This window comes from Lontra canadensis, unplaced genomic scaffold, assembly GCF_010015895.1.
Source record: "Lontra canadensis isolate GAN:19392208 unplaced genomic scaffold, GSC_riverotter_1.0 scaffold222, whole genome shotgun sequence".
Taxonomy (NCBI): Eukaryota; Metazoa; Chordata; class Mammalia; order Carnivora; family Mustelidae; genus Lontra; species Lontra canadensis.
Genome location: NW_022631216.1, coordinates 646,337 through 672,023, shown reverse-complemented (window position 1 = coordinate 672,023; position 25,687 = coordinate 646,337). Strand labels below are relative to the sequence as shown.

At 45.3% G+C, this 25,687-nt stretch overlaps 2 protein-coding genes across 7 annotated transcripts; both read left to right on the top strand.

The window, feature by feature from the left end:
* Positions 1 to 5,539: 5,539 nt before the first annotated feature.
* Positions 5,540 to 10,084, top strand: LOC116862136 (HLA class II histocompatibility antigen, DM alpha chain). 2 transcript variants are annotated; one of them, XM_032849273.1, is made up of 5 exons: positions 5,540 to 5,724; positions 6,985 to 7,269; positions 7,852 to 8,130; positions 8,361 to 8,486; positions 9,544 to 10,084. In XM_032849273.1, the coding sequence occupies exons 1-5, from the start codon at positions 5,637 to 5,639 to the stop codon at positions 9,558 to 9,560; spliced, it is 795 nt and encodes a 264-aa protein (XP_032705164.1). In that variant the 5' UTR covers positions 5,540 to 5,636; the 3' UTR covers positions 9,561 to 10,084. The 2 variants fall into 2 exon arrangements, with proteins under 2 accessions (XP_032705164.1, XP_032705165.1); XM_032849274.1 differs by lacking the exon at positions 9,544 to 10,084 and adding an exon at positions 8,856 to 9,119 and having other exon boundaries at positions 8,361 to 8,489.
* Positions 10,085 to 17,238: 7,154 nt separating this feature from the next.
* On the top strand, positions 17,239 to 22,452 carry LOC116862137 (HLA class II histocompatibility antigen, DM beta chain). Of its 5 annotated transcripts, none has more exons than XM_032849275.1 (6): positions 17,242 to 17,534; positions 18,211 to 18,492; positions 19,797 to 20,081; positions 21,518 to 21,634; positions 21,794 to 21,829; positions 22,203 to 22,452. In XM_032849275.1, the coding sequence occupies exons 1-6, from the start codon at positions 17,480 to 17,482 to the stop codon at positions 22,217 to 22,219; spliced, it is 792 nt and encodes a 263-aa protein (XP_032705166.1). In that variant the 5' UTR covers positions 17,242 to 17,479; the 3' UTR covers positions 22,220 to 22,452. The 5 variants fall into 5 exon arrangements, with proteins under 5 accessions (XP_032705167.1, XP_032705166.1, XP_032705170.1 ...); XM_032849279.1 differs by having other exon boundaries at positions 17,244 to 17,410; positions 18,300 to 18,492; XM_032849278.1 differs by having other exon boundaries at positions 17,244 to 17,534; positions 18,300 to 18,492.
* The last annotated feature ends 3,235 nt before the right edge of the window (positions 22,453 to 25,687 follow it).

Sequence of the window (25,687 nt, the reverse complement as noted above, 5' to 3'; positions counted from 1 at the left end):
TAGCGGTGGTGTTGTGCTTGGCCACAGCTAATTGATCCAGAAATACACATTAATACAAGCTGAGTCAGTCAGATTGTCTCTCCCAGCAAAATGAAACTTGAAAGATGAAGGCTGGAGGACTTTAAAGGTGAGGCATAATTAACAGCAGCTCAACGCTTGCTGCTAAGGCCTGTGAGGCTCCCCTTCCTGAGGCTAGCTTATTCCACCCTTCCTTTGATTTCACGAACTAGCTCAGTATCCTTCCAGTAAATTGCCATTTAAAAAGTTAAGTTACCCAGAATTGGTGTCTACTGTCTACATCTCCAAGAACTTTATTCAATAAAATAAATGGTTACATAATAAAATTATTATGTAAATGTATTTGGTACCTTATTACCTCTGTGAGGAAATAAATTTAAAAATAGAACACTGCTACTATCAAATTTACGTTTGAAAAAATTTCTTGAGGGACACTTTTGTGGAGAATACGGTTTGAGGACTGCTATGGAGGTCAAGAGGAGAGGCCTAAAGGCAGCTGGGTGTCTGGGTGGAATGGAGCTCAGGATCTGAGCTCAAGGGATAAATTTGGAAGACATCAGCAAATAGGTGGCAGCTGAAGGCTTGCCATCCAGGACAAATGTAGTGTAAGAAGAGAAAAGCCTGAGGACAAAACTCCAGGGAACACCCACTCTTAAGAAAGGAGTCCACATAGCAGACATAGAAAAGGACGCCAGAGAAGTGGGAGGAAAAACTAGGAGAGAGTGCCATTCAAAATGCCAAAAAATAGGCCATTTTAGGAAGGAGGGCATGGCCAACAGTGTCAAATGTTGCAAAGAGTCCATTTGATTTAACTACACAAAAATATTGGCAAACAGTCTCATGGTTGAGAGTTTTGGGTTAAATGGTAAGTATAAAATTAGAAATATGGGAACCCATACCTTTTTCAGGAAATTTGGCCTTCTAGGAAAAATAAATGGGGCAGTACTAGTCAGGGATGGGAGAGCTGTGTTAGAAAGCCATGGCTTACTGGATTTAGAGGTGCTATTATTTTCAGGGACATTCCTATCTAATGACCAAAATAGACAGTGAGTTACTGGGATACAGAACAGGTTACCTTGCTCCTTTCACGCACAATTACTGCTTCCCCAAACTAATTAGAGACTCTTTTTTGAGGTATCTGTTACAGAACTTGTTGAAGAGTCCTGATAGGAAGAAGAATTGCATAGAGGGAAGGGTAGTCCTAACTTGTTACTATTTACACTGGGAGAGAAAAGAGTTAACCACACCTCACCAGAGTCTTGAGGATAGGTAGTTATATATCTGATCACCCAGATCTTGTCCACACTCTAATCTGTGGAGCACTTGGACCCTTTTGTCTCTTTCCTCCCACCCAGCGTAGTTGCAGTGTCTGCTACCTGTTCCTAGCCTTCCCACCACCCAGTCTTCTTCCTCCTGTTTCCCCTCAGGCCTCCTTTCAAACAATCTGTCCTTTCTGGGCCACAATGTGTTCATTAACCCCTTGCTACCCCCAAGGGGGGAATGGAGCACTTCTTTGGTTTATTTTGAGTCCCCCATCCCAATATTGACCACACACACAGAGAACGGTGTTCAGAAAACTATGGTATGGAGCATAATCCAGCCCACCATCTTTTATGTGACTGGAGAACTAAGAAAAATGGTTACATTTTTAAATGGTTGGAAGAAAAGCAAAAGCAGAATGCTGTCATGAAAATGATATGAAATTTACATTTCAGCATCCATAAGTAAAAAAGAAGTTTAAGAGCTCAACTCCAGGGAACATAACCATTTAAAGAGTAAATGAGGGGCGCCTGGGTGGCTCAGTGGGTTAAAGCCTCTGCCTTTGGCTCAGGTCATGATCCCAGAGAACTGGGATCAAGCCCCGCATTGGGCTCTCTGCTCAGCGGGGAGCCTGCTTCCCCCCACCCCCCTGCCTGCCTCTCTGCCTACTTGTGATCTCTGTGTCAAATAAATAAATAAAATCTTTAAAGAAAAGAAAAAAGAGTAAATGAAAGGAAGTGGTCCACGAAGGAGACTGAGAAGGAGATGCCCAAGAAGTGGGAGGAAAAGCAGGGAGGAAACCAGCACAGCCATGCTCTTTCACTGACATGTGGCCTGTGGCGGTTTTTCTGTGGCAGCTGAGTACACAAGACAGAAACAAGCCTGAAGCAGTCACTATCTGGTCCGTAACAGAAGTTTGCCCACCCCTGGTTTAGACTAAACGTAGCTTTGTGCTCTATGTCTCCCCCTATAGTCCTGGTGATGTCATAAACTTCCTTTCTCCTTCCTCCAAGGGGAATCTTCCCACGGCAGGAACTGCTGATGGGTGAGTCCACAAAGAGTGGGACTTTGGGAAAATGTTGTTTTTTGGAGCGTAGCACAATGATTTCCAAACCCTACCCCAGCCTTGGCGCTCCGCCTGCCCCCACCACATACACTCGCATGTGTGTTTACACATCAGTGTTTCAGAATATCCAGGAGGTCATGGGGTTGTTTTTAGGTTTGGCTATTATTTGCTGTTATTTATTTTTCAAAAGGGACTATGGATTTTGAAAGTCTGAGAAATACTGAGGGACAATAACCACATAGATTAATTTCTAAGATTACTTAATTGCCACATTAGATGTTTCTCACTGCCTCTTCCCCCACCCCTTCTGTCTCTCTCTTTTTTCTTCTCTATTAGACTTCCAGCATATACAATGACAGTTTCTTCCTCACCTCCCACTTGCTTCTTAGCCCACCACAATCTGGAGTCAACTCCCACTGCAACACTGAAATTGCTCTCAATACATTTGTCAACCATTTCATAATTACCAAATCTAAGGACACGTCTAGTCCTTCCTTGACTTCTGGATAACATTTAATAATGTTGACCTTGTCCTTCTTCATGGAAAACCTCCGCTTCTCTGAATCTACTTCTTCCTTGTTCTTCTCTTAGCTCTCATAACTATCTGGATGGTCCTGGTGTTATTAGATTCCTACAAATTAGTTCATGTCCGTGTACTGGTTATTTGCTGGTGTCAGTACCACTCTTGCTCTCCTATACTGTGTTCTGGACTGCTCGGCCTAGGCATCTGTAAGGTATGTAACTCCCCTGGCTTCCCAGCCAGTTGGCTTCCTGTTAGGTTCTCTCGGTAGGAGGCACTGGTGGGAGATAAGGCAGAGAAACCAAGAAGCTTCTTGCTTTAGTTTCTAACAGAGTGGCAGTGGCTGGTAGATATGGTAGCAGCGAGAATGAGGGATTCTGGACTCCAGCCTCCTAGGTAGAAAAAGCAGCTTCTCCATGATCCAGCCTTGAAGAAGATGGAACCTTTTCAGCAGAGCCAGAACCAGCTACGATGGTGTCTGTCCCAGGACAGCAGCAGGTGTAGACAGGGATTCCGTGTCAGGGGCAATAGGAGCTTCCAATTCCTAGGCATTCCTCTTTCCTATTTGTGTCTTCAGACACATGTTTTTTTCCTTTTGCACTTTCTGCCCTTTTAACACCATTGTAACCAATTTTCTGTATGAAATTCCCTCAGTCGGGAAGATCTAGAGTGGTTCTATGTTCCCGACTAGATCCTGGATGCTAACTGGTAAGAGGGTTGTGGTTGGAACCCACGCAGATCTGTGTCCTCGTGTCACTTTCTGCTCTGTCTGCACAGTCTACTTGCTTTCTGTCCACCGCTTCTGTTTCAACATCTATGGTGATGACTCCCAAATTGAGTTTTTTTAGCGCATACCCAAGATCCATACCCATACACCTCACGTCTCCTGTGTGGCTCTTCCACAGGCCTCTCAGATTCAACATTTTTTTTTTTTTAAGATTTTATTTATTTATTTGACAGAGAAAGATCACAAGTAGTCAGAGGCAGGCAGAGAGAGAGAGGAGGAAGCAGGCTTCCTGCCAAGCAGATAGCCCGATGCGGGACTTGATCCCAGGACCCTGAGATCATGACCTGAGCCAAAGTCAGAGGCTTAATCCACTGAGCCACCCAGGCGTCCCTGATTCAACATTTTCAACACTGACTCATTCTCTTCTTCATCAAATCTGCTTCCATGACATTCTATTTTAGCGTGGTCCGTTACTGACGGCCCATTCAGCCGCCCAATCTAGAAATCTTAATGTTAGCCTTGACCCTCCACTGGGCTAATCAGTAGCCAAGCCCTTTAGAGTCAATCTCCTAATTATCTCAACATTCTGTTCCAACTCCTCTGCTCATGACAATTCAGGCTCTTATTATTTCTCACCTAAATTATTGCTATATTGCTAAAAAAGAGTGGTGTGTGGGTATGTGTGACTTTTTATTTTGATGCAATATACTATAGACTCTGACCAGCAGTTTTAGTTCAATTTTTTCCAAGCTCCAGTCCATCCTTTGAAATGTCAGACCAATTTTTCTAAAATTTAAAATAAGTGGGTTACTCCTTTTTTTTTCTTTTTAAAGATTTTATTTATTTATTTGACAGAGAGATCACAAGCAGGCAGAGAGGCAGGCAGAGAGAGAGGAGGAAGCAGGTTCCCTGCTGAGCAGAGAGCCCAATGCGGGGCTCGATCCCAGGACTCCGAGATCATGACCTGAGCCGAAGGCAGCGGCTTAACCCACTGAGCCACCCAGGCGCCCCACTCCTTAGTTTTAATATCTATAAAAGCCAGACCCTCTTTGCGGTAAAACACGGCCTATGTGATCTGGTTCTTGCTTAAATTTCTAGCTCATCTTGACATTCCCCCACCCCCCATTACCAAACAGGGACACAATCTTAGCCTCCACACCATTCACGTGCAACCACACAGAGGTCTCCAAGAGAAGGAGCTCTGAGTGTCTCTGACCTTCAGGTATTTGCCTGCCCCTTACCCCAGAATGCTTTTCTCTTCCTTCATGTTCTGCTGGTCAAATTGTTTTTCTTCTTTTTATTTTTTTCAAATTGTTTTTCTTTCAAGATTCTTAGAAGCCTTCACTATGCTCCACCTATTCCTCCACCCTCATTAAGTTACTACTTTCAAAACACTTGGCACATTCTTGTTTGAATACATTCCATTGTTGTGTAATGATTTACTCATTGTTCCCCCCCCACCCCCACCCCACTAGACTTTAAGGTCTTTGAAGGCAGGAATACCCTTTATTCATCTTTGTCTTTCTAGGCCTGGACCCAATACTAGCACTTGTTAAATTTTCCACGTATTTCTGCCGAATGAGTTAGAGCTAATGCCTGAGGAATACCTCTCAGAGAGAGAAAGAGCAGGAGCGGGGGGCTGCAGGGAGGAGGAGGCGGGGTCTGAAGAGCCCGGGGAGTTTGCTGTGGGAAGAGGAGCGTCCCCCCTGCAGCGTTCCGCCAGGAGGTGGTGCTGTTCTGAAGAGGCCATTACCTAGGTTACAGGAGGAAGCCTACAGCTTGGTACAGAAGAGGGATTCCCAGCAGGAGGCAGACGTCCTTCCATTGTCTTCCCTGCCCAGGGAGGAGCCAAGTCTTGAGGAGGTTGCGCGCACGGTGTCTCTCCCCAGCAACTGATGATGTTAAACCCTCCGCTTCTGTGATTGGTTTAGCCAAATGATAAGGGCAACTATTGGAAGCAGCTGGCGAAACATGATCTGTGGAAGGAGTTTGGGGCCTTGGGTCAGCTGGTTGGTAGCTCTGAGCCCACCGTGTGGTGTGAAGCTATGGATCATGAGCGGAGGCGGGGAACTGCACTGCTAAGGCTGTTACACCTGCTGTGGCTGCTGCCCTACTCCCGGACCGCCCCTGAAGGTATGACAGTACCTCTCATTTACTCCAGTCCCGACAGGTTAGAGCCTAGAGAGGCACCCATAGCATTTGAAGCCTTCTTTGCATTTGAAGCCTTGTACTTTCTAAGTGGCGGGAAGTACTCTGAAGTAGTGGGAACAATAGCAGCACTGGGAAAGAGATCAACTACGGATGGATGGCAAACAGTATCACTTAAGCCCACTTAAGACAATCTCTTGAAACAGAGATTATTATATCCATTTTACAGATGGGGAAAAAAATGAGACTCAGAGGCTCTAAGTAACATGGTCAAGTTCACACAGCTGGAAGGGGGCAGAGCTGGGATTTGAACAAAGCAAATGTTATTTCACTGTCCTATTTAGTTGTCTACTCTGCACTCTGTCATCAACTCACTTTGTGGTTCTTGGAAAGTCTCTTAACTTTATTGGTCCTTCGTTTCCTTCTTTGTAAAGGACAGGAATGAAGGGAAGGATAATCTGGAAGATCCCTTTTCCTCCATGTATCTATTATTCTAGGTATTGAGTACTGGGTAGAAAGTTTCCTGCTAGTGTGTGTGTGTGGGGGGAGATTCTTGCCAGGAGTTTTAAAGAACAGAGATTATTTCCTGCAACTTTGGGTCCCCCAGTCCTGTCACTGCAGGAGCAATGAAAACATGAAGACGTTTTCAGAGAGGTTTGGTGCTAATGAAGTGTCTAAAGAAATGCCTGGAGATTGTTTTTTTCAACTTACCATGTTGTCTGTGGGTAAGATGGGCAGTGTCATCTGTGGCTTGGGGAGGCCATGACCATTCCTTTACCTTCCCTTCTAAGACTGGGGAACCTATCCAAGGCCTTCATAAGTCAGTACGGTGACCTTCTGGGAATTAGACAAAGCTATCTTTTTTTGGGAGCATGCAGCCCTTGCCAGGATGTCTGGCTTGGTGAGCAGAGGGAAGGGGAGATTTCAATTTCCAAATACTTCCTTGGCCAGATACCTCTGGGCAGCACACACACATGAAACCAACATTGGGACCCCGAATCTGTCACTTTAGACAGTAGACCTTTTTTTACTTTTTAGGACTTTAGACAGTTGGCTTTTCCATGGGCAGGGGAAGCTTGGAGACATGCTGTAATGTCCTCTTCTCCCCCTGGGAGGGAGAACCTAAATAACAGACACAAGGAAGGGTTACACCCCAACCCTACTGCCTGCAGCAGGCTGTGCTATTTTCTAAGCTAAAGAGGAGAAAGAGAACCCCTTCCCTGACCCGGCCTGTCTCCTCTGCAGGTCCTACTCCAGCGTGGCAGGATGAACTGCAAAACCACACGTTCCAGCACACAATGTACTGCCAGAACTGGAGTCCCAGCATCGGCCTCTCGGAAGCCTATGATGGGGACCAGCTCTTCTCCTTCGACTTTTCCCAGAACACCCGAGTGCCTCGCCTGCCTGAATTTGCTGACTGGGCTCAGAAGCCAGGAGATACTTCCACCATTTTCTTTGACAAAACGTTCTGCCAGTCTATGATCCAGGAAATAGGACCACAACTCGAAGGGCAAATCCCTGTGTCTAGAGGTCAGGGGTGTTTCTGGGGGTGGAGGGAAGGGCTACACCCTTAACCTCCGCTACCTGTATGCTGAATTCTTCCCTTTCACACCAGCCGCCTCATCTAATGCCTTCTGGGTCTCTCTGCGCCACCTATGGTATGCACTGTTTTCGTTGTGGGACAAAGCCATGTGCCTAGGACACAGTAGGTGTTTAGAACTATTTGTTTTGAACTTGATGAATGCAACAGGGACCAATTGATGTCTGCTGAATATTGATTAGAGCTTGTGTCACTATGCTCAGTAGGATGGAAGGGGGGAAAGGAAGTATCTGGTGATGTGCCTGTGTTTCAGTAAGAAGACAGTATGTGATTAGAAGCCCATGTGAGGTCTAGACAGGAAACCCTGCAGGAAGTCAGGGTGAAGGGTCCCAGAGTGGCCTGGGTCTGGCCCTGCCTTTAGGTTCAGGTCTGGTTCTTGCCTGTAAGAAGACCACCCTCAGAGCCCCAGCTCCTTCCTCATCTCTTCTCCCAAATCTGCCCTCGCCTCTGTATGCCATGCCCCTTCCAAACTCAGGTACCATCTAAACTCGTTGCCTTGGTCCTCCCGCCAGGGTTTCCTATTGTTGACGTGTTCACGCTGAAGCCCCTGGAGTTTGGCAAGCCCAACACGCTGGTCTGTTTTATCAGTAATCTCTTCCCACCCACGTTGACGGTGAACTGGAGGCATCACTTGGACCCTGTGGAAGGAATCGGGCCCACTTTTGTGTCCGCGGTTGATGAACTCAGCTTCCAGGCCTTTTCTTACTTAAACTTCACACCAGCACCCTCTGATCTTTTCTCCTGCATCGTGACTCACGAGATTGACAGCCACACGGCAGTTGCCTATTGGGGTGAGAACTTTGTCCTCGGACGCCTGCTTCCTTTGTGGGGGAGAAAAAGGATAGACCCATGGGAGGGCCTTTTCTCTACTTGGGCTTCGTTGAAGTCTATTCTCACTCTGGGCAACTTCAATTTTTCATGCTTCAGTTTCTCCTGTTTTATCCCAGACACCATTTAATTCCCCTGGGTGGGGGGCTCACTGACCAAGTCTCCAGGCTGAACTGCTCCCCGTTTTCTCCAGTGCCTCATAATGCGCTGCCCTCTGATGTTCTGGAGAATGTGCTGTGTGGTGTGGCCTTTGGCCTGGGTGTGCTGGGCATCATTGTTGGCTTAGTCCTCATCATCTACTTCCGGAAGCCTTGCTCAGGTGGTACGTTGGAGTGTCTGGAGTGTGTGGGCGAACCGTGGGGACCACATACAGTGGGGTATGTGGGGGGCATGCCCGGGGTCATCCTGTGGTATGGGAAGGCCTTTGGATGCGGAGGCCTGAATCAGGCAACATGGAGACACCCTTCTGGTGGGATCCCCGTTATGCACACATGCAGTTATGGGATCATGGGCGTGGCTTTGAGTGGGAGAGGAGTGATATGGGGGAGCTGTAGGAGGGATGCCTGGAGATGACTTGGGGCCAAGGAGAGATCAACTTCTCCAAGACATGTGGCAGACAGGGAGGGGAGGGACCTATAGGGAGGAGGGGAATCCCCCTGATGGCTTCCCTCCATCCCTCTCTCCTCAGATTGATTCTTCCTGACCAGAGTCTGGTGCTAGCAGTGTCGACCTTGCATGCATTGGGAGCTCGGGTTTCCCGCATCCCGCCCGGGATCGCTCCTCACGGCAGGAGTCCCTGGGACAGCCCCAAGGGTGTGCGCATGCGCATTTGTGCAGGTTTCTCAGCTGGGGGCTCTGCTGTCCCCGGGCTTGCACCCAGGGAAACCCAGAGTGGCTTTTCTATCAGGACCACATCCCTTCCCACTTCAGGGCAATAAATCTTATTTCTTAATATTGCGTGGGTTGTCATTTCAAATCCAACATGCCTTAACCTGAACGCGGCTTGCCCTCCTTAGGAAGGAAAATGGGAAAATCCCTAACGCCTCCCTGACTCCTGTTCCCTGGTCTCACTCAGCACCACACCACCGTACGATGGCTTTCACTCCTAACAGTTTGTGCAGAATACATGAAAAAGAGGGCAGGTCTACTTTCTGATTATCTGCTCACAAAATGGTGGAGCAGGCTGATTGCGGATTTTTTTTTTTTTTCTTTTCATTTTACTGTCTGTGGAAATGTTTATGGCTAGTAGAGGCTGCCTTGAGAAATATGTAACTCCTTTCAACCTTCACCATCGGGGAAACCAGGAACTCAGGAGTGGGAAAAAATGAGCTGTCAAATGCTGTTCTAACTCAGTCCTGTCGGTTCTGTAAAAACAGTGTATTCAAGATCCTGAAGCGAAGTGAGAACAGCCTGGAAGGGCCCACAATTCACGTGTTCCTCCAAAGGACTTGTTGTTGGGCTGTAGTGGATTATCCTAGGAGAACCCGCGGTGGTGTGCCGGGAGCAGAAGCGAGGGTAGGGGTCACCTGACTACTGCTGGTAAACTACTTTGCATATGCGTTGTGTCTTGCCTTCCTGAGGGTTTGGGAATTGCTTTGGAGGAGGGGGTGGTGTTAAAGTTAAGAGTGAAATATTTTGGTATTGGTGAGAGAGCCTCTGTTCTTCACATTGTACCAGAATCTAATCTAAGGGGAAAGATCAAGTTCCCAGGAGTTGGCACCTCCTCTAAACCATCTCATTTCTAATAGCAGCAGGCTTCCTGCTCAATAGTATCCTCTCAGGAACCAGACTGCTGTGGATTCAATTGGAACTGTCAAATTTTAGCTGTGTGCCCTTCGGCAAGTTACTTAACCACTCTGTGTCTTGATATTATTTTCTGCAAAAGGATAATCATAATAAAGATGTTCACCTTAATAGGGTTGTTGTGAACTTAAATAAGTTAATTTCTGTAGAATGCTTAGAACAGTATTTGGCACACGGAAAGCTGATCAATACTTAAGCAAGAATTTCCACAGGGGAACTTTAGCGGCATCACTGACTTCTTTCTCTTTTCTGGAACCCACTTCGAATCTACATTCAAGTATTGTATTTTCTCCCTTTGAGATATTTTTCTTTTTCTTTTCTCTTTACTATTCTACAGTTCTCTCTCCACTTTGTAGTTCTTCCTGATTTCTATCTATTCTCCAGCTTATCCAGAAATTTCCTGCCAGTCATGTCTTCAGACTGCTTTTAGACAGATCTTAGATAAGTCACATCCCCTCTATGGACCTCAAATTCCACACCTGTAAAATGATGAGCTTACATTAGATGCTCTCTGATTAGACATCTATGATACTGTCACTTGCAATGCTCAAGAAACACTGAAGAGCCTCTCCAGTCTGGCATCCCCCTTCCCAGCAGGTATCCTGTTCTGGAAAGAATCTGGTTTCACCACTCTTCCTTGACTGAATACTGTGCCCTTTAGGCTTCCTCTCACTGGAATGCCTTCTCTATTCTGCTCCTCTTGTTCCCATCTTATTCAATACTATAGATCCAACCTAAGTTTGACTTCTTCTATGAACCTAACTAACACTAATCCTTCAGTCTTTCTTTTTTTTTTTTTAAGTTTACTTAAGTAAATTTAAGTAATTCCTATACCCAGCATGGGGTTCAAACTCATGGCCCCTAGATCAAGTGTTTCATGCTCTGAGGACTGAGCTAGCCAGGTGCCCCTCCTGCAACCTTAACTGATCTTTATTGAGCTCTTCTAAGATTTAATGTACTTCCACTTTGACCCAGACTTTGCTCTCTAGGATATGCTGTCCTATTTCATATGCTAATTTTTCTCACCCAACTAGTTTGTAATTTATGTAATTCAAGGATTATAAACAGTTTATCCTCCTATCAACAGAGCAAGGTGGGTCTCATTTGCCTTTGTCATCACTAACACTTGAAATTATTTGACTTTCAAATGTTGGCAATATGGTGGTAGTGAAGTGGTATCTCGTTTTAATTTGCCTTCCTCATGTTACCACTGAAGTTGGGGATTTTTCATAGGTTTCTTGCTCTGTGACTTGCTGATTCATATCTTTTGTCTATTTAAAAAAAATTGTATTTTCTTGTCTTTTATTGTGAATTTGTGGGGATTTCTTATATAGTCTATGTAACAATTGTATGTCAGTATAAATATTACAAATGCCTTCTTCCAGTTTGCTACTCACCAGTTAAATTTGTACATGTTCCTCTCCTGAATAGAATTATTTAATTCTGACAGTCAGAACCCTCATGGTTTGTGCTTTTATGATCTTAAGAAATCCTTTCCAACCCCAAGGCAGTGAAGTTAACAGTTTTTGTTGGAATATAAAGTGATAAAATGATGCTCAATTTTCTCAACTAGAATATTTTAGAAGTTTTTTGACAAATTTCAATATAGAAAGTTTGAGGGATACAGAAGTTATAGGGAAATAGTCAAACATCTGCTAATTACCTTTAGTTACTAACTCACAAAATTAAAATCACATATTTTATTACATACTATATTAATGTAGGGATATTGCTATTTCCACTCACATTTCATAAGACAAATTTATTTAAAAAAAAAAGATTTATTTATTTATTTTAGAGAGAGAGGGAAAGAGAGTGTGCAGAGGTTCAAGAGGGCTCAGGGGGGACGGGCAGAGGGAGAGAGAATCCTAAGCAGATTCTATACTTGGCACAGAGCCCCACATACATAGGGGCTAGATCTCACCATCCTGAGACCACAACCTGAGCAGAAACCCAGAATCAGCTGCTCAACCAACTGTACCACCCAGACACTCCAAACAAATTTATTTTTATTCTTCTCATGTATTTTTTGATTATGCAAATGACTTCCACATTTATTTACCTATTTTTAAATAAATCAATCTATTTAAACTAAACACCAAAATCATTTCATTAATTTCTTCCCTGATCCCCACAGCCACCAATCTGTTCTCCATATCTATGAAATCTTTTTTTCTATTTTGATTTTAATGTTTTTTAGATTTTGCATAAAAGAGAGATTCCATGTTTCTGTCTTTCTCTGTTTGATTTATTTCACTTCCTATAATGCCCTTGAGATCCATTCATGTTGCCAGAAAGGGAAGGATTTCCTATTTTTTTAAACAGTTGAATAACATTTCATTGTTGTGTGTGTTATATGTGTCCAGCCATATGGATATGTTATCCATCCAGCCATTAATGGACACTTAGTTTGTTTCCATGGTTTGGCTATTGTGAACAATGCTGAATGAACATGGGGGTACATATATCTTTTTGAGTGAGTGTTTTCATTTTCTTTGGGTAAATACCCAGGAGTGGAATTGTAAGATCATATGGTAGCTCTATTTTCAATTTTTTTGAGGAGACTCCATACTGTTACTGACTGTTCGTGTGGTGTGTAGGTAGGACTGTAAATTGCTGCAGCCACTATAGGAAACAGTGTGGACTGGATGCCTGGGTGACTCAGTCGGTTAATCGTCTACCTTTGGTTGAAGTCATGACCCCCCGGGGGCCTGGGATCAAGTCCTGCATTAGGCTCCCTGCTCAGGGAGGAGCCTGCTTCTCCCTCTGCTTGCTGCTCCTTCTGCTTGTGCTCTCTTTCTCTCTCTCTCCCTTTCTCTCTCTCTCTCTTTCTCTGACCAATAAATAAATAAAATCTTAAAAACAAAACAAGCATCTTGTATTTACTGGCATCATTTTAGGATAATGTATCTTTTCCAAACAGCTTTGAAAGAGTGACCTTAATTTGAAAAGGAAAAAAACCCAAGGACTTAGGCATAAGGTAATTCTCTTTTTCTGTTGAGTAGTTTTGGGTGGAAAAGCTTTGCCTTATATTTACCTGGCCATATATGACATTCTACTATGCTTGCTTCCATTTGTGTTACTGTTTCTCTTTCATATTTAGATCTTTATTGATCTGGAATTTTTCTGTATAATGGGAATAAGGATACAACTTTCTTTTCTTCCAAATAGTAAATTGATCTTCTTAATATTATTTACGAAATATTCCACTTATTGATGGGGATTTTATAACAAGTTTCCCTATGTGCATAGATTTGTCTCTGAATTATTCACTCCATTGGTTTGTCAGTTCCTATATCAGTATCATATTGTTTTAATTATTATGACTTTTCATATGTCTTAATACTTGGCAGGGTTCGTTTTCATTTCTTTATCACTCATCTCTCCCCAAATCCCATTTTGCTCTTCTTTATCAAAGTTGTCTAAGATACTCATGGATTTAATACCTGTGTACATTTTAGAATCACCTTAACAAGTTCTCCCCAAGCCCTGCTATGATGTGGTTAGGACAGCATTTAGGTTAGTGATACGGGGAGAAATTCTTCGTTATGTCAGGACGTTATGTCAGGACGTCCCATCTGTGAATATGTCTCTTTACTTTCTGAGGTGTTCATTTATGTACTTTAATAAAGTTTTCCCTTTTATTCATAAAGTGCTTATACTTTTTAATGTTAATTTCTAAACATGTTATGGGTTTTATAACTATTATAAATGGCTAGCAATGTTCTATTATTTTCTGATTATTAGGAGTACAGACTTTAGAATCATAAATCCTCAGTTCAAGTCATGGTTCTATTACTTAGTGTCTGGGTAAGTCTGCTTGCTAACCTCCCTCTGGCTCCATTTTCTCATAGTTAAGATGAAGATAACATTATTCAGGAGCTGTGGTGGCAAGTCAGGTAGAATATCCCCCTAGTAGCTTAAGTCATTTGGCTGAAGAATGGAAGGATGATGGGGTAGTTACAGCAGCTGTAACTCCAAGGTCAGGGTCTGGAGCAGTGAATCCTGTAGAGAAGAGGGAGTGGGAGGACAGAGATGAGGTGTGGATAGAGAGGGTTGAGGTTAGACAGACTAGGAAGTGATGTAGTCCTGGCAGGGTGCAGATGCGTGTAGTTTTGAGAAGACATTGAAGGAAGTCACAAATGTGTTCTCATGCTATGGGTTTTATTTTTATTTATTTATTTATTTTAAAGATTTTATTTATTTATTTGATACAGAGATCACAAATAGGCAGAGAGGCAGGCAGAGAGAGGAGGAAGCAGGCTCCTTGATGAGCAGAGAGCCCGATGCGGGGCTCGATCCCAGGACCCTGAGATCATGACCTGAGCTGAAGGTAGAGGCTTTAACCCACTGAGCCACCCAGGCGCCCCGTCATGCTATGGGTTTTAGATTGCAAATGATTGATGGGCTGAACCATTTTTGAGTTTATAAAATTGAAGCTTGAGTTAAAGCCATCTGTCCAGAAGAGGAACCTGAGAACTTATAGGGAGAAACAGAAAGAAGTACCTAGAAGGGATTTATTATTATGGCCGTGCTGTTAGGAAGAGCATGAGACCACATTTGTGACTTCCTTCACTGTGTGATGCCCTTGATGCTATTGCAGTTCCTTTGTGTTTTAGTCAATCCAGGCTCCTGGTAGACCTTCAACAGCACCTCATAACATTGCCAAGCTTGTGGTGTTATGTGCCAGGACTGCGATGGCGACTGCCTTCCTCTTCTGAACACAACTTCAGCCCAGTAGTCAGGGCTCACCTCTAATACTCCTCCCTGGAGAGGACTCCCTGTCCACTGTGCCCTCAATGATTTCTCTTTTCTCTTTGAAGTACACTGGCATTACTGCTTACTTGCCTTAAAATAAACTCTTCTCTTTACAGATGACTGTTCTCACTCCCCAACTGACCTAAAAGTGAGTGACATGGGAACAGAATCCCTGTCTCCTCCCTGGGTATTCCCTGTAATGTTCTGCACAGGAATGCTATGGTTAGTCCACCTGTGGTGCGTGGTGGACAGCCTGGAGGAAGAAGCATGTGAAAGGAGAGGACTGGCTTTCCGAGCTTGGGCAGTGCCAGGAAAAGAGGGACAGCTTGTGGGAATGAGGCTGCGGCTCCCTCACTCCTGCAGTCCTGGCGGTCCTGACACTACAGAAATAGTTATCCAATCACAATGGATAGCACGTGAAACGTTCTTTTGGGTTGATGGGAGGTGGGGGACAGAACTTGGTCTGTAAAATTAGGAGGAAAAGGGGAAGGAAAAAACCTCTTGGCTGAGCACAGGTCTCTGGGTTTTCTGTCCTGCTTTATTCTAAAAAGCACCCGTCGCCTTCTCATTAATGGAGAAGTGAAAACTTCTGCATTTCCTGCTGCTGCCTCAGAGAAGGTTTCACATCTCCTTTGGCTGCCCGAGCAGAGACTAGACATGGCCTCATCTTGCTGGTGGGCGGCCATCCCGGTGCAGGCAGGCACGGGACCTCACCACCAGCAATTCTGTGCAGGTGCGGGCTTCGTAGATGGTGAAAAGGATCTCAAGCCCTGGCTCCTGCAAGGTCAGGTTCACTGCCTACCTGGTGGGAGGGCGGGGCGGGGAAGAGCATCCGGGGGAAGTGCATGTACAAGTGGGGAAGAGTTTACACAGTATTGAAACTGTCAAAAGAGAAAGCGCGGAGAGACCCTGGTTCTGAGAACAGAAGGAATTCTGAGAACAGCGAAGCAAAGATTTGGATGGTGGAGTGACTTTTCCCTTTATCTTTCTCTCAGTGGAGGCCACCACTGGCTACCTTTATGTGGGTCACCTCCAGCCCCAGGATGTAGTGAGTGTGTGGGTTTGCTCATTTGCATTCACGTGTGTGTGTGCGTGTCTGTGTGTGAATCTTTGGAGCTCTTTTCAAAACTGTAAAATGGGGACGCTCAACAAATCTTTTAAGGTTATATGAGATAGCATGGAAAGGGCCTACCTAGTGTAGTATCAGTTCCAGAGCAGAAGCTCAACAAATTTTGGACTCGCTGCCTCCGTCTTCTGCCCATTCCAGCTCTCCTGATGGCTCATATTAGAGGATGTAGAGTGTAGAAACATCTTATAATGAAGAGGAGGTTCAGAGCAGGGGTTGCTGGGAAACACAACTTCAGATAATCTCAATTATTACCCAAGTGTTTTGCTTCTGATAGTCATTTTTCTATTCATTTTTGGTACATACTTCTTTTTTCTTCCTAAGTATTGATTTTCTTGAGGTTGGGGACTTTGGAGGAGGACAGGTAAGTGTGGTGTCAAGGGGCTCTCTCCTAGTCCTCTCTCATTTAGCTCACTGCTAAATCAAATCTAAAGGTTGCAGAAACTGAGGTGGGGAGATGCAGCCCCGAAGCCACTGGGGAAGAGAGAGAAGACAATTTCAGGTTTTAAATTTGTGAGTGAAGAAGCCATCACAGTTGTACAGTTCACAATGGGATAGGAGGATGAATTGCCATTTAAAATCTGCCTTTTCCGGGGGAAGTAAAGGAGGGAATCTTTATCTTATTTTTTCTAGTGGCTTCATAATGCAGGGACCTGCTCCAGGACAGATAGGATTAGTGGGAGAAACGCATAGGAGAGTGTTGAGTTTGGGCAAGGCAGGAGAGCTTTGAGAATTGGTCCATTCCCAGCTATTTATCAAGGGTTCATGTGGAGTTGTCCTGTGGTCTGCCCTGAGATGGCTCAGACTGGCTCCAAAAAAGCAGGAAGGACAAAATGCAGCTCTGCAAGAAGCAATGGAATCCCAGGGAAGGATTTTCCAGTCTCCGTCTCTGACCTCTAAAGTGGAATTGTTTCCCCTCTTCCCCAGTGGCGCTTTGAGGCCAAATAACCCTGCACGCTCCCTGGGCCTCCTTCCATCTCAACAGCCCTGTCTCTGCCACCTGCTCCAGAAGAGCCTTACAGCTCCTGCCTCCATCTCCCATCTCCTGGTGACAGGGCAGACCAGGGGTTATGCAATATCTTTCTAAGTTACCTCCCTCTAAGGGACAGAGAAGTTACCTAGTCTCTGTCTTTTGGAAGGATATTGAAGGGAAATAGTTAAACCGGTGGGCAGCCCAGGCTACGTATGTTCTGGGAGTATTGGGATTATTCTCTCCACTGATCTAAGGAAATCCATCTACAGACTGGTCTTTCCCACAGGGAAAGAGTTAAGAGACAGAGTCCTTTAAAGCCTAGGGCAGGATAAGATTTACCTGGTAACTGGTGATGCTAGGCTGAAGCACTCAGTGATTTGTCTCCTATTTGTCCCCGCCCATCTAACCCATCTGACAACTCTTAGTTTGGGACTGATTTAGAAGAGCTGGTAGGAACAGAATTAGTATCTAGGGACTGGGTGGCTCCAAATCACTCATTTATGGGGGATCAAGGAGTCGGGGCTATATTCTAGTCCGCTCAGGGTCTGGAGATCATCTACCCAGGCTGGAACTACTGGAGCAGGTGAGGACCCAGGGCCCTGGAAGAACTAGTCCAGGGCACTGAATTCCTGGTGTGTCCCCAGAGCAGAGCATGACCACACTCCTGCCTTTGCTTCTGGGCCTCAGCCTGGGCTCTGCTGGAGAAGGTAAGGGTTTCCTGCTTGGGATCCCCCTTCCTCTGCTCCTTTGGGGCAAGGGAGTCACTTGGATTTGGACACCCCAGACTCTTTGTTTCTCTGGTATATACTCTGATAGCACTTCCTACCTTTGTATCTTTGTTGCAATTTTAATATAATTGAACTGTATAATTATTTGCGTAATATGTATCTTTTGCTGGAGTGTAGGCAAGGGCAATATCTGTCTTGTTTATTTCTGTATCCTCATATCCTCAGCTCCTAGCACAGTGCCTGGCACATTTGTGTGTGTGCTCCATAAATATATATGGAGTGAATATTTAATAATATATCCAGCATGCAACAAAGCTGACTCTTTCCCTTGACCCCTTTTCTCAATCAATAATTCACCTTACTGAAGGTCTTGTCCTGGGTAAATTGTTGTGTTTAAACTAGCAAATAATTTGGGGCCATTCTTGTTCCCATATTTAGTCTCATAAAGAGGAAACGGTAACTAAAAACTTCTCTGCTGCTACCGTCTATTCCCTGACTTGGTGCTCTCAGAGACTCCAGTACACGAGCTTGGTCTGTAGATGCTGCCTGAAGCAGGAAAGCTACACCCCACTCACTGGGTGTAACTGGGGCAGGAACCGGGGCTTGGGCTCCCTGCAGAGGTCTCTGAGCTGCCCCCTTTCTCTGGTTCCTGTAGGTGGCTTTATAGCCCATGTGGAAAGCACCTGTCTGTTGGATGATGATGGGACTGCAAAGGATTTCACATATTGTGTCTCCTTCAACAAGGATTTGCTGACCTGCTGGGATCGAGACAAGTCCAAAATGGTCCCTCTTGAATTTGGGGCACTGAATCCCTTGGCCAAGTACCTCTCAGAGTTCCTCAACCGTCAGGAATCCGTGCTTTCCCGCTTGTCTAATGGACTCCAGGACTGTGCCACACATACCCAGTCCTTCTGGGGATCACTGACGCACAGGACACGTAAGAAGAGAGGGGCACAACGGGGCTATTGGGAAGCACAGTTAGAGGAGAAGCCAGGGAGAATCCTTCCATCCCTCCATCCCTCTATAGCCAACAGGTTTGAGATTTGTGCAGGAAAGAAGCAGAAAATGTGTGGACCTGGAATGTAAGAAGAGTGAATGTGGACCCTCAAAGTGTTGTTGACGGGTATGGAGCAGGAATAAAGAAAGGGAAGTGATGTTTGAGGCCAATGGGCTGAGAGAGTAAGCATGCTTTCCTTCCATTCAGGGCATCTCATGATGCAGAGTCAAGTTCAACCAGGAGTGTGTCAGAATAACCAGAATACCTTTTTCCAAAGTGCTCATACCTCTTTGTCATAGGTTCTGATGTTTTAGGTCTGGGATGCACCCAGGCATGGGAATATTTAGAAAGCCTCCCTGGGAATTTCAACATGCTTTCTTGCCCCCAATCCCTTGCACTGAGAAGGACTTGAGACTGATAAAAGAAAACATGAAGATCTCCATTAGACAGAGTAATATGTCTAAAATGTGACTTCTGGACCACTTTTCTCAGAATTGCCTGGGGAAGGTGCTTGTTAAAAATACAAGCCCTTGAGTGCCACTATAGATCTTCTCAGTGAAAATATTTGGGGATGCAGCCTAGTGAAACTGCCTTTTAACACAATTTCTTGGATTTTTATTTAAGATTTTGTTTGAAAAGCACCAAAGTAGAGGCAAGCAGGAGGGCCACCTAGAAGAATATACTAGTAGGGAATGGCAATATTAACAATCTCATTAATTCAGATTATGTTAATCCAAATTTAAGAGAGTTAGATCTGAGTTAGGCTCATTTCCTTAAACTATCTGAGGGAAAAATGTTGCTTGATTCAGCCACTTAAGTTTGTTAAATTAGATTTGAGGACAGACATCTTTTTCTACCTTTATAAATCCTAACCTACAATGCTTGATAACGGTTAGCTTATATACTTGAAATAAACATTTCACTTGAAATTATCAATATATTACTTGAAATATATATTCAGTGACTTCTGAAACAGCTTGCAGTTCAGACCTGGCTTCTGCTTAATGTGATCAACCATAATGTTGGATCAGGAATCTGAAAGAGCAGTGAAGGAATGAGGGGAAATAAAGAGCAAAGCAGGAATAATTCTAATTCCTTTTTTAAAGGGATGTGTGGAGGCATGGAGTGGGGGTGGGAAGGGTCAGTTGGCAAAAGCCATGAAGAGTTGAAGCAGGAAAGAAACCGGGTTGGAGAAAAAGCCAGAATGTTGCCTTCTTTCACGACCACATTTTCTTCCTATGCAGGGCCACCAACTGTGCAAGTAGCCAAAACCACTCCTTTTAACACGAAGGAGAGTGTGATGCTGGCCTGCTACGTTTGGGGCTTCTATCCAGCTGATGTGACCATCTGGTGGAGGAAGAATGGGCAGCCTGTCCCTCCTCACAGTAGTGACCCTAAGATGGCCCAGCCCAATGGAGACTGGACATATCAGACTGTCTCCTATTTAGCTACAACCCCTTCTTATGGGGACACCTACACCTGTGTGGTGGTGCACATTGGGGCTCCTGAGCCTGTCTTCCAGGACTGGAGTAAGTGCATGGAGGGTGGGAGGAATTACGGTTGAAGCAGAGAGCTACTGTGCATGGGTTGTTGACAAGGAACACCAACATTTTGGCTCAGGGAGTGACATGTGGACAGGTCCAGGGAATGACAGCAGGGAGGGAGATGCTGAGAATGAGCAGCCAGTCTGGAGGAACTGGTGGAGGGCTGATGACCAGAGATGAGGCCGTGGGAGACAGGAATGGGAAGAGTTACTGTTGCTGTTGCCACGGTGGCGTGGTTGATGTCATGTGTGCATCTGGGGGTGGCAGGAGAGCAGCGTGCCTATCCTGAAAAGAGGATGTGGTTTGGTGACCATGTTTTCACAACCAAAAATTGTGATGCAACATTTTAGGATCTTCAGATTTCAACTATTCTGTTGTCTGGCCAGGAATGGGAACCGAAGGAATAAAAAAGCTTTCGGAAGAAACGGGACTTTCTCTCGGCGTACGGGCAGTTGTGAATTTGGGCTGCTCTGTCAAGGAAGAAAAAGCCTGGCTGGCAAACACTTTGGTTTACATGCTTGGGGGCTAATGAACAAGGAACCAATAACCACTGCTTGAACCCCAGGATTGGAAGTAGTTAAACGTACCAAGAGATTTGGTACACATATTTGAGGAAATAGAAGAGGGAGCAATGAGGAAGAGGAGGGGTATCTACGAAGAGCTGGGGAACAGGATCCTAGACTGGCTGCTGAGATTGGGCTCCCCTTTGGGGAATGCTGTCTTGCTGGGCAGCTGAGAAGGGCATGAAAAGCAGAACCCACAGGTGCACCAGAACTCTCCTGGGAAAGTCTCCTCCCCAGCGTGTGCCAGAGTTTCCTTTGATGATGGAATGTTCATTTCAGCATGGTGGGAGGAATCCAGGTAGGGTGGATTCAGAGTATGATGGGTTCCAGGAAGTGGGAGCTATGGGGTGGGCTGGAGACCAGTTCTGGAAATCTGGAGGTGGACAGGAAGAGATACCTCAGTAGTCAGATAACTCATGGAATGGGATCACTGAGAGTTAAGAAAGGTGGAAAGACATTTTAATAGATAAATACTCTGTTAGAGCACATAAGGGAGCCAACATAGTCACTATGGGGTAAATATTGAGGAGAATGAGGAATCCTTTATTTTTTGGTGAGAAGACCTTCAGGGTGAGGAAGGGAAAAAAGATGCCCGAGAGACCCCAGTATATTAGAGAGGACCTAGAAGCTCTGGTGCTAACTGTGTTGAGAGGGGTCCCCCAGGGCTGCTCTAGCAGTAGAGAGCTACAGGATGGGGATTTTTGAGTAAAGTCTGTTTCCTTGGGTATAGGTTGGTGTGCGCCAGACTCTTGGCATTGGGCTAAAGCACCTTTGAACTTCCTAGCTGGAAGTCACACTAAATTAAGTTGCTCTGGCAATGGGCAATAGATTGGTTCCAGTAAGTTTCTATTTTTGCAGCACCTGGGCTGTCCCCGATGCAGACACTGAAGGTTTCCGTGTCTGCAGTGACTCTGGGCCTGGGCTTCGTCATTTTCTCTCTTGGTTTGCTCAGCTGGCGGAGAGTTCACTCCTCCGGTGAGTGCCGTCCCTGACCTCCTGTTGCCAATCTCACTCCCAATTTCTGTTCACTTTCTGTCTGTGACTGGTTTTCCCATTGCTACCTCATTTGTTGTGAGTAACACCAGATACTTTTATCTACAGACTGTCCCCTAATCAGATATTTTCTTTTTCCAGGCTACATTTTCCTCCCTGGGGCCAGTTATCCAGAAGGTAACATCTGTGTTAGTTGTTTGCCTCCTGGTCCTTGGTGGGGTGGTGGTGAGAGATTTCGGGAGTCAGTGCTGGGCTCAGCTAATGGTGTTTATAGTAGGGGCGAGGCTTCACCAGGATGTAGCCAAGAGCATAATTTAAAGTGCCATTGCTGGGATTAGGAGCAGGAAAGAGGAGCAACCACACCCCCTTCTTCTATCCAATGGAGTGTTTATGGGGAGACAACTGAAAGTGGCTTTGTAGTATTAGTCCTTGGTGATCTAGAATTTTTGATGTCATCGTATTAAGGGCTCTGGCATGGATGGCTCTAGAGACAGAGGATGGGGTCAAGTTGGTTTGAAGCCTTATTATTTCCTTTTTATTTCTTCTGCAGGTCAACATGTCAGTTAGAGGAAGAGACCTACACCTTCTATACCGCAAGCGAGGAGATTCAGAGTCTTAGTGATGCTGCTGTGTCCCCCCAACATCGTCAGACCCTACACATTTTCTTGGATCCTATGGTTTCTCCATCCGGATCTTTGAACTTCCCAGCCCACCCTGTGTACACCTTAGCACGCTAGGGGAACTCAATCCTGGGAATATTGTGTAATCAAGTTATTGTCCAAGGCTAACTATATTTCTGGGTTGAATATCATCTGGGGAGGGAGATTAAAGACCTTTCTGGAAGCCACAGTGTGCCACAGGGGCCAGTGAGTTACTGGTGATCATCTCTGAGGAATAAACTCTGGTGGAAATATTGTTGTATTTTTTTTTTTTATGCTTTTTCCTGAGGCCCTGGGGAGGGACCATGAGCAGAGTTATGGGTTGGGGTTAATTCTCTCCTCCTTGAGTGGAGGAGTCAGTATGTCCTCTTAATTATTCCCTCTAGACATGACAGAATTGGGGGCAGTTTTCTGATCTATAATTCATAAAAAGAAATTAAACTGTGGTTGGATGGAGTCACAGAATCAGAGAGAGGCAGGGAATTGACAGATTACTTACCTCATAAGGGGTCTTAGGAGGATTGAGTGCGTTCATACTTGCAGATGGTTAAGAACGTTGCTGGCATGTGCTGAGCCCACAGGAGTGATGTTAGTTATTGCTTGTTACTCAGCTTTCTGGACCAGACATTGGACCGGGTACTTTACATGTATTATCTCACGGATCCTCATTGCAGCTCTGATGTGGATCCTTAGCTAAGACTCAGGGGGCAGAGCTTAACTTCAGATAGAAGTTTTGGGTGGTGATTTCTTCCAAACCCTAAGTGGGGAAAAGCCCACAGCTCAAGTACGTATAATGACCCAGGTGCTGGGCTAAGTGCTTTGTATTTGTATCTCACTTACTTCTTCCAATAACGCCAGGAGAAAAAGGTTGTCTCCTTCCATATCACAGGTGAAGAAAGCAAGGCTTGGAGTGTGGATAACTTGCCCAAGATCAAAGAACAAATTTCCCATGGGATGTTTGTCTACCTTAGCTGGAAGTAAGTAGATGGCTTTATTCAGAGGATCCTCACTCTAGGAGAGCACACCTCTCTCCAGAGCCCCGCTTTCAACCCCAACCCGAGGGACGTCTGCTGTAGGGGTAAAGATTTCTCACGGTAGAAGGGAGGGTGCATTTTGTTTCCGGTGAGGGGCGACACCTGCTGGACACAGAAAGCGGGGCTGTGGCATTGCCTTTGGAATTAGAGTTGGACGCCAGACTTTGGGCAAGAAAAAGAAGCCAGAAGTGAATACAAATACTTGAAGCAGCTTAGCCTAACGGAATATTGTGGAGGGAGAACAAGGGGTTATGGATGCATATTTGCATGTGGGTGTCTGCACAGGAATACGTAAGATCAGAATCTGATGAGCTGGGGGAAGAGGCAGAAGATAGACTGTAAAACCTTCTTGTGTGCTGCTATCCTTGAATGTGTGTGTGTGTGTGTGTGTGTGTGTGTGTATCATAGGGTCTAAAACCCTTCATCCTTGGACCATTTCTGTGCTGGTGGGGACCTACAGAGGAATGGAGGAAGCACTGTTCTTATGGACTTGATGTCCAAAGTAGGTGCTCAGGGTTTGTCCAACCAGTGAATTGATCTCTTCCACTCCCCTGGTTTCCCCAGAAGGATCCCTGTGATCAAGGGCATTTGTTCTGGAAGGAGTTTCGTGGAGGAGTCAATGGGAGGGGAAAGTGCTCATGAATTCAAAACGATTATTCTCTGAACAAGGCCATATAAGGTTGGAAGATGGAAAGTGCTGAGCGCTGTGGTAATTGGCAAATGTTGGCTCAGAAATTAATCTCTAGAAATTTTATCAGTTTTGTATTTCTTTTTTTGCATTTACATACAGCATTTAATGATTAAGCTTGTGCATCATGTAAATAATCTTCCACTTCTGCTTGACTTAATTTGAAAACTTGCTGTTTAAAGTCTTATGTTGTTTCATTTTCCTTTATTTATTTATTTATTTGACAGACAGAGATCACAAGTAGGCAGAGAGGCAGGCAGAGAGAGAGAGAGAGGAGGAAGCAGGCTCCCGCTAAGCAGAGAGCCCCAGGTGGGGCTCGATCCCAGGACTCTGGGATCATGACCTGAGCCGAAGGCAGAGGCTTTAACCCACTGAGCCACCCAGGTGCCCCTCATTTTCCTTTTTCTATTCGTGATTTTTGTTTTTGTTTAGTTGACAAAATAAATTCTTTTTGAAGTGCTAGTCTGGTCTTGGGGTAGGGCTTTAGGTGGTGTCTCTGCAGGGCTGATTTTGAGGGAGCTGCCTATCCAGAGGGTCCGGGTCTGGTCACAGCAGTGAGAATCAAAGTGACAGGACCCCCAGGGGAAGGAAAGAGAGAGTCAGCTAGTTGGATAGCTTCCAGTCCTCCTCTGGAGAGTCCTGGCAGGCTTCTCTCTGCCCTAACTTTGTGTGTTTGTGTTTTATAGGGATGGCTGTCCGTTTCCAGGTAAGGAGTTAGGAGAAAGTGCCACGTAGGTGTCTGGGATCCAGGAAGCCAGACTAGGGAGAAAAGGGAGGAACTACATGTCCTCACATGGGGTGATGAGTGGTGCTTGGATGGAAAGAAGTAGGATAATGGTGAGCCAGCTCTAGGACTGTATGAGGAGACTAGAATGTTAAACATAATAAAATGTCAATAAAAGCTCTGTGTGTGTGTGTGTGTGAGAGAGAGAGAGAGAGAGAGAGAGGTGGTGGGGGGAGAGAGGAGAGAGACAGATGGGCTGTTGGATTATATCTAATCCAGGTGGTTCTCTCCTTTCTTTTTTTTTTTTTTCCAAAGACTTATTTATTTATTTGACAGACAGAGATCACAAGTAGGCAGAGAGAGGAGGAGGAAGCAGGCTCCCCGCTGAGCGGAGAGCCTGATGCGGGGCTCCATCCCAGGACCCTGAGACTATGACCGGAGCCAAAGCAGAGGCTTTAACCCACTGAGCCACCCAGGCACCCCTGGTTCTCTCCTTTCAATGTTTTGTTCATTTTAAAAGCTGAACTTGGAGTTGGAATTGACTTTTTTTTTTTTTAATATTTTATTTATTTATTTGAGAGAGACACAGTGAGAGAGAGCATGAGCGAGGAGAAGGTCAGAGAGAGAAGCAGACTCCCCGTGGAGCTGGGAGCCCGATGCGGGACTCGATCCCGGGACTCCGGGGTCATGACCTGAGCCGAAGGCAGTCGTCCAACCAACTGAGCCACCCAGGCGTCCCTGGAATTGACTTTAAAGGTCATCTAGTCCAACTGTCCACCCATGAAGGGCTGGTTCTATGCTCCCAAGGGCACACACAAGGCAGGGAGTCCCTTCAACCCTTGGGGCAGATACCAATACTTTAGAGAACTGTGTTGATTTCAAGTTTGAGGTTCCTCTTTTGATATGATCTCAATCATATGTGGGATCTAA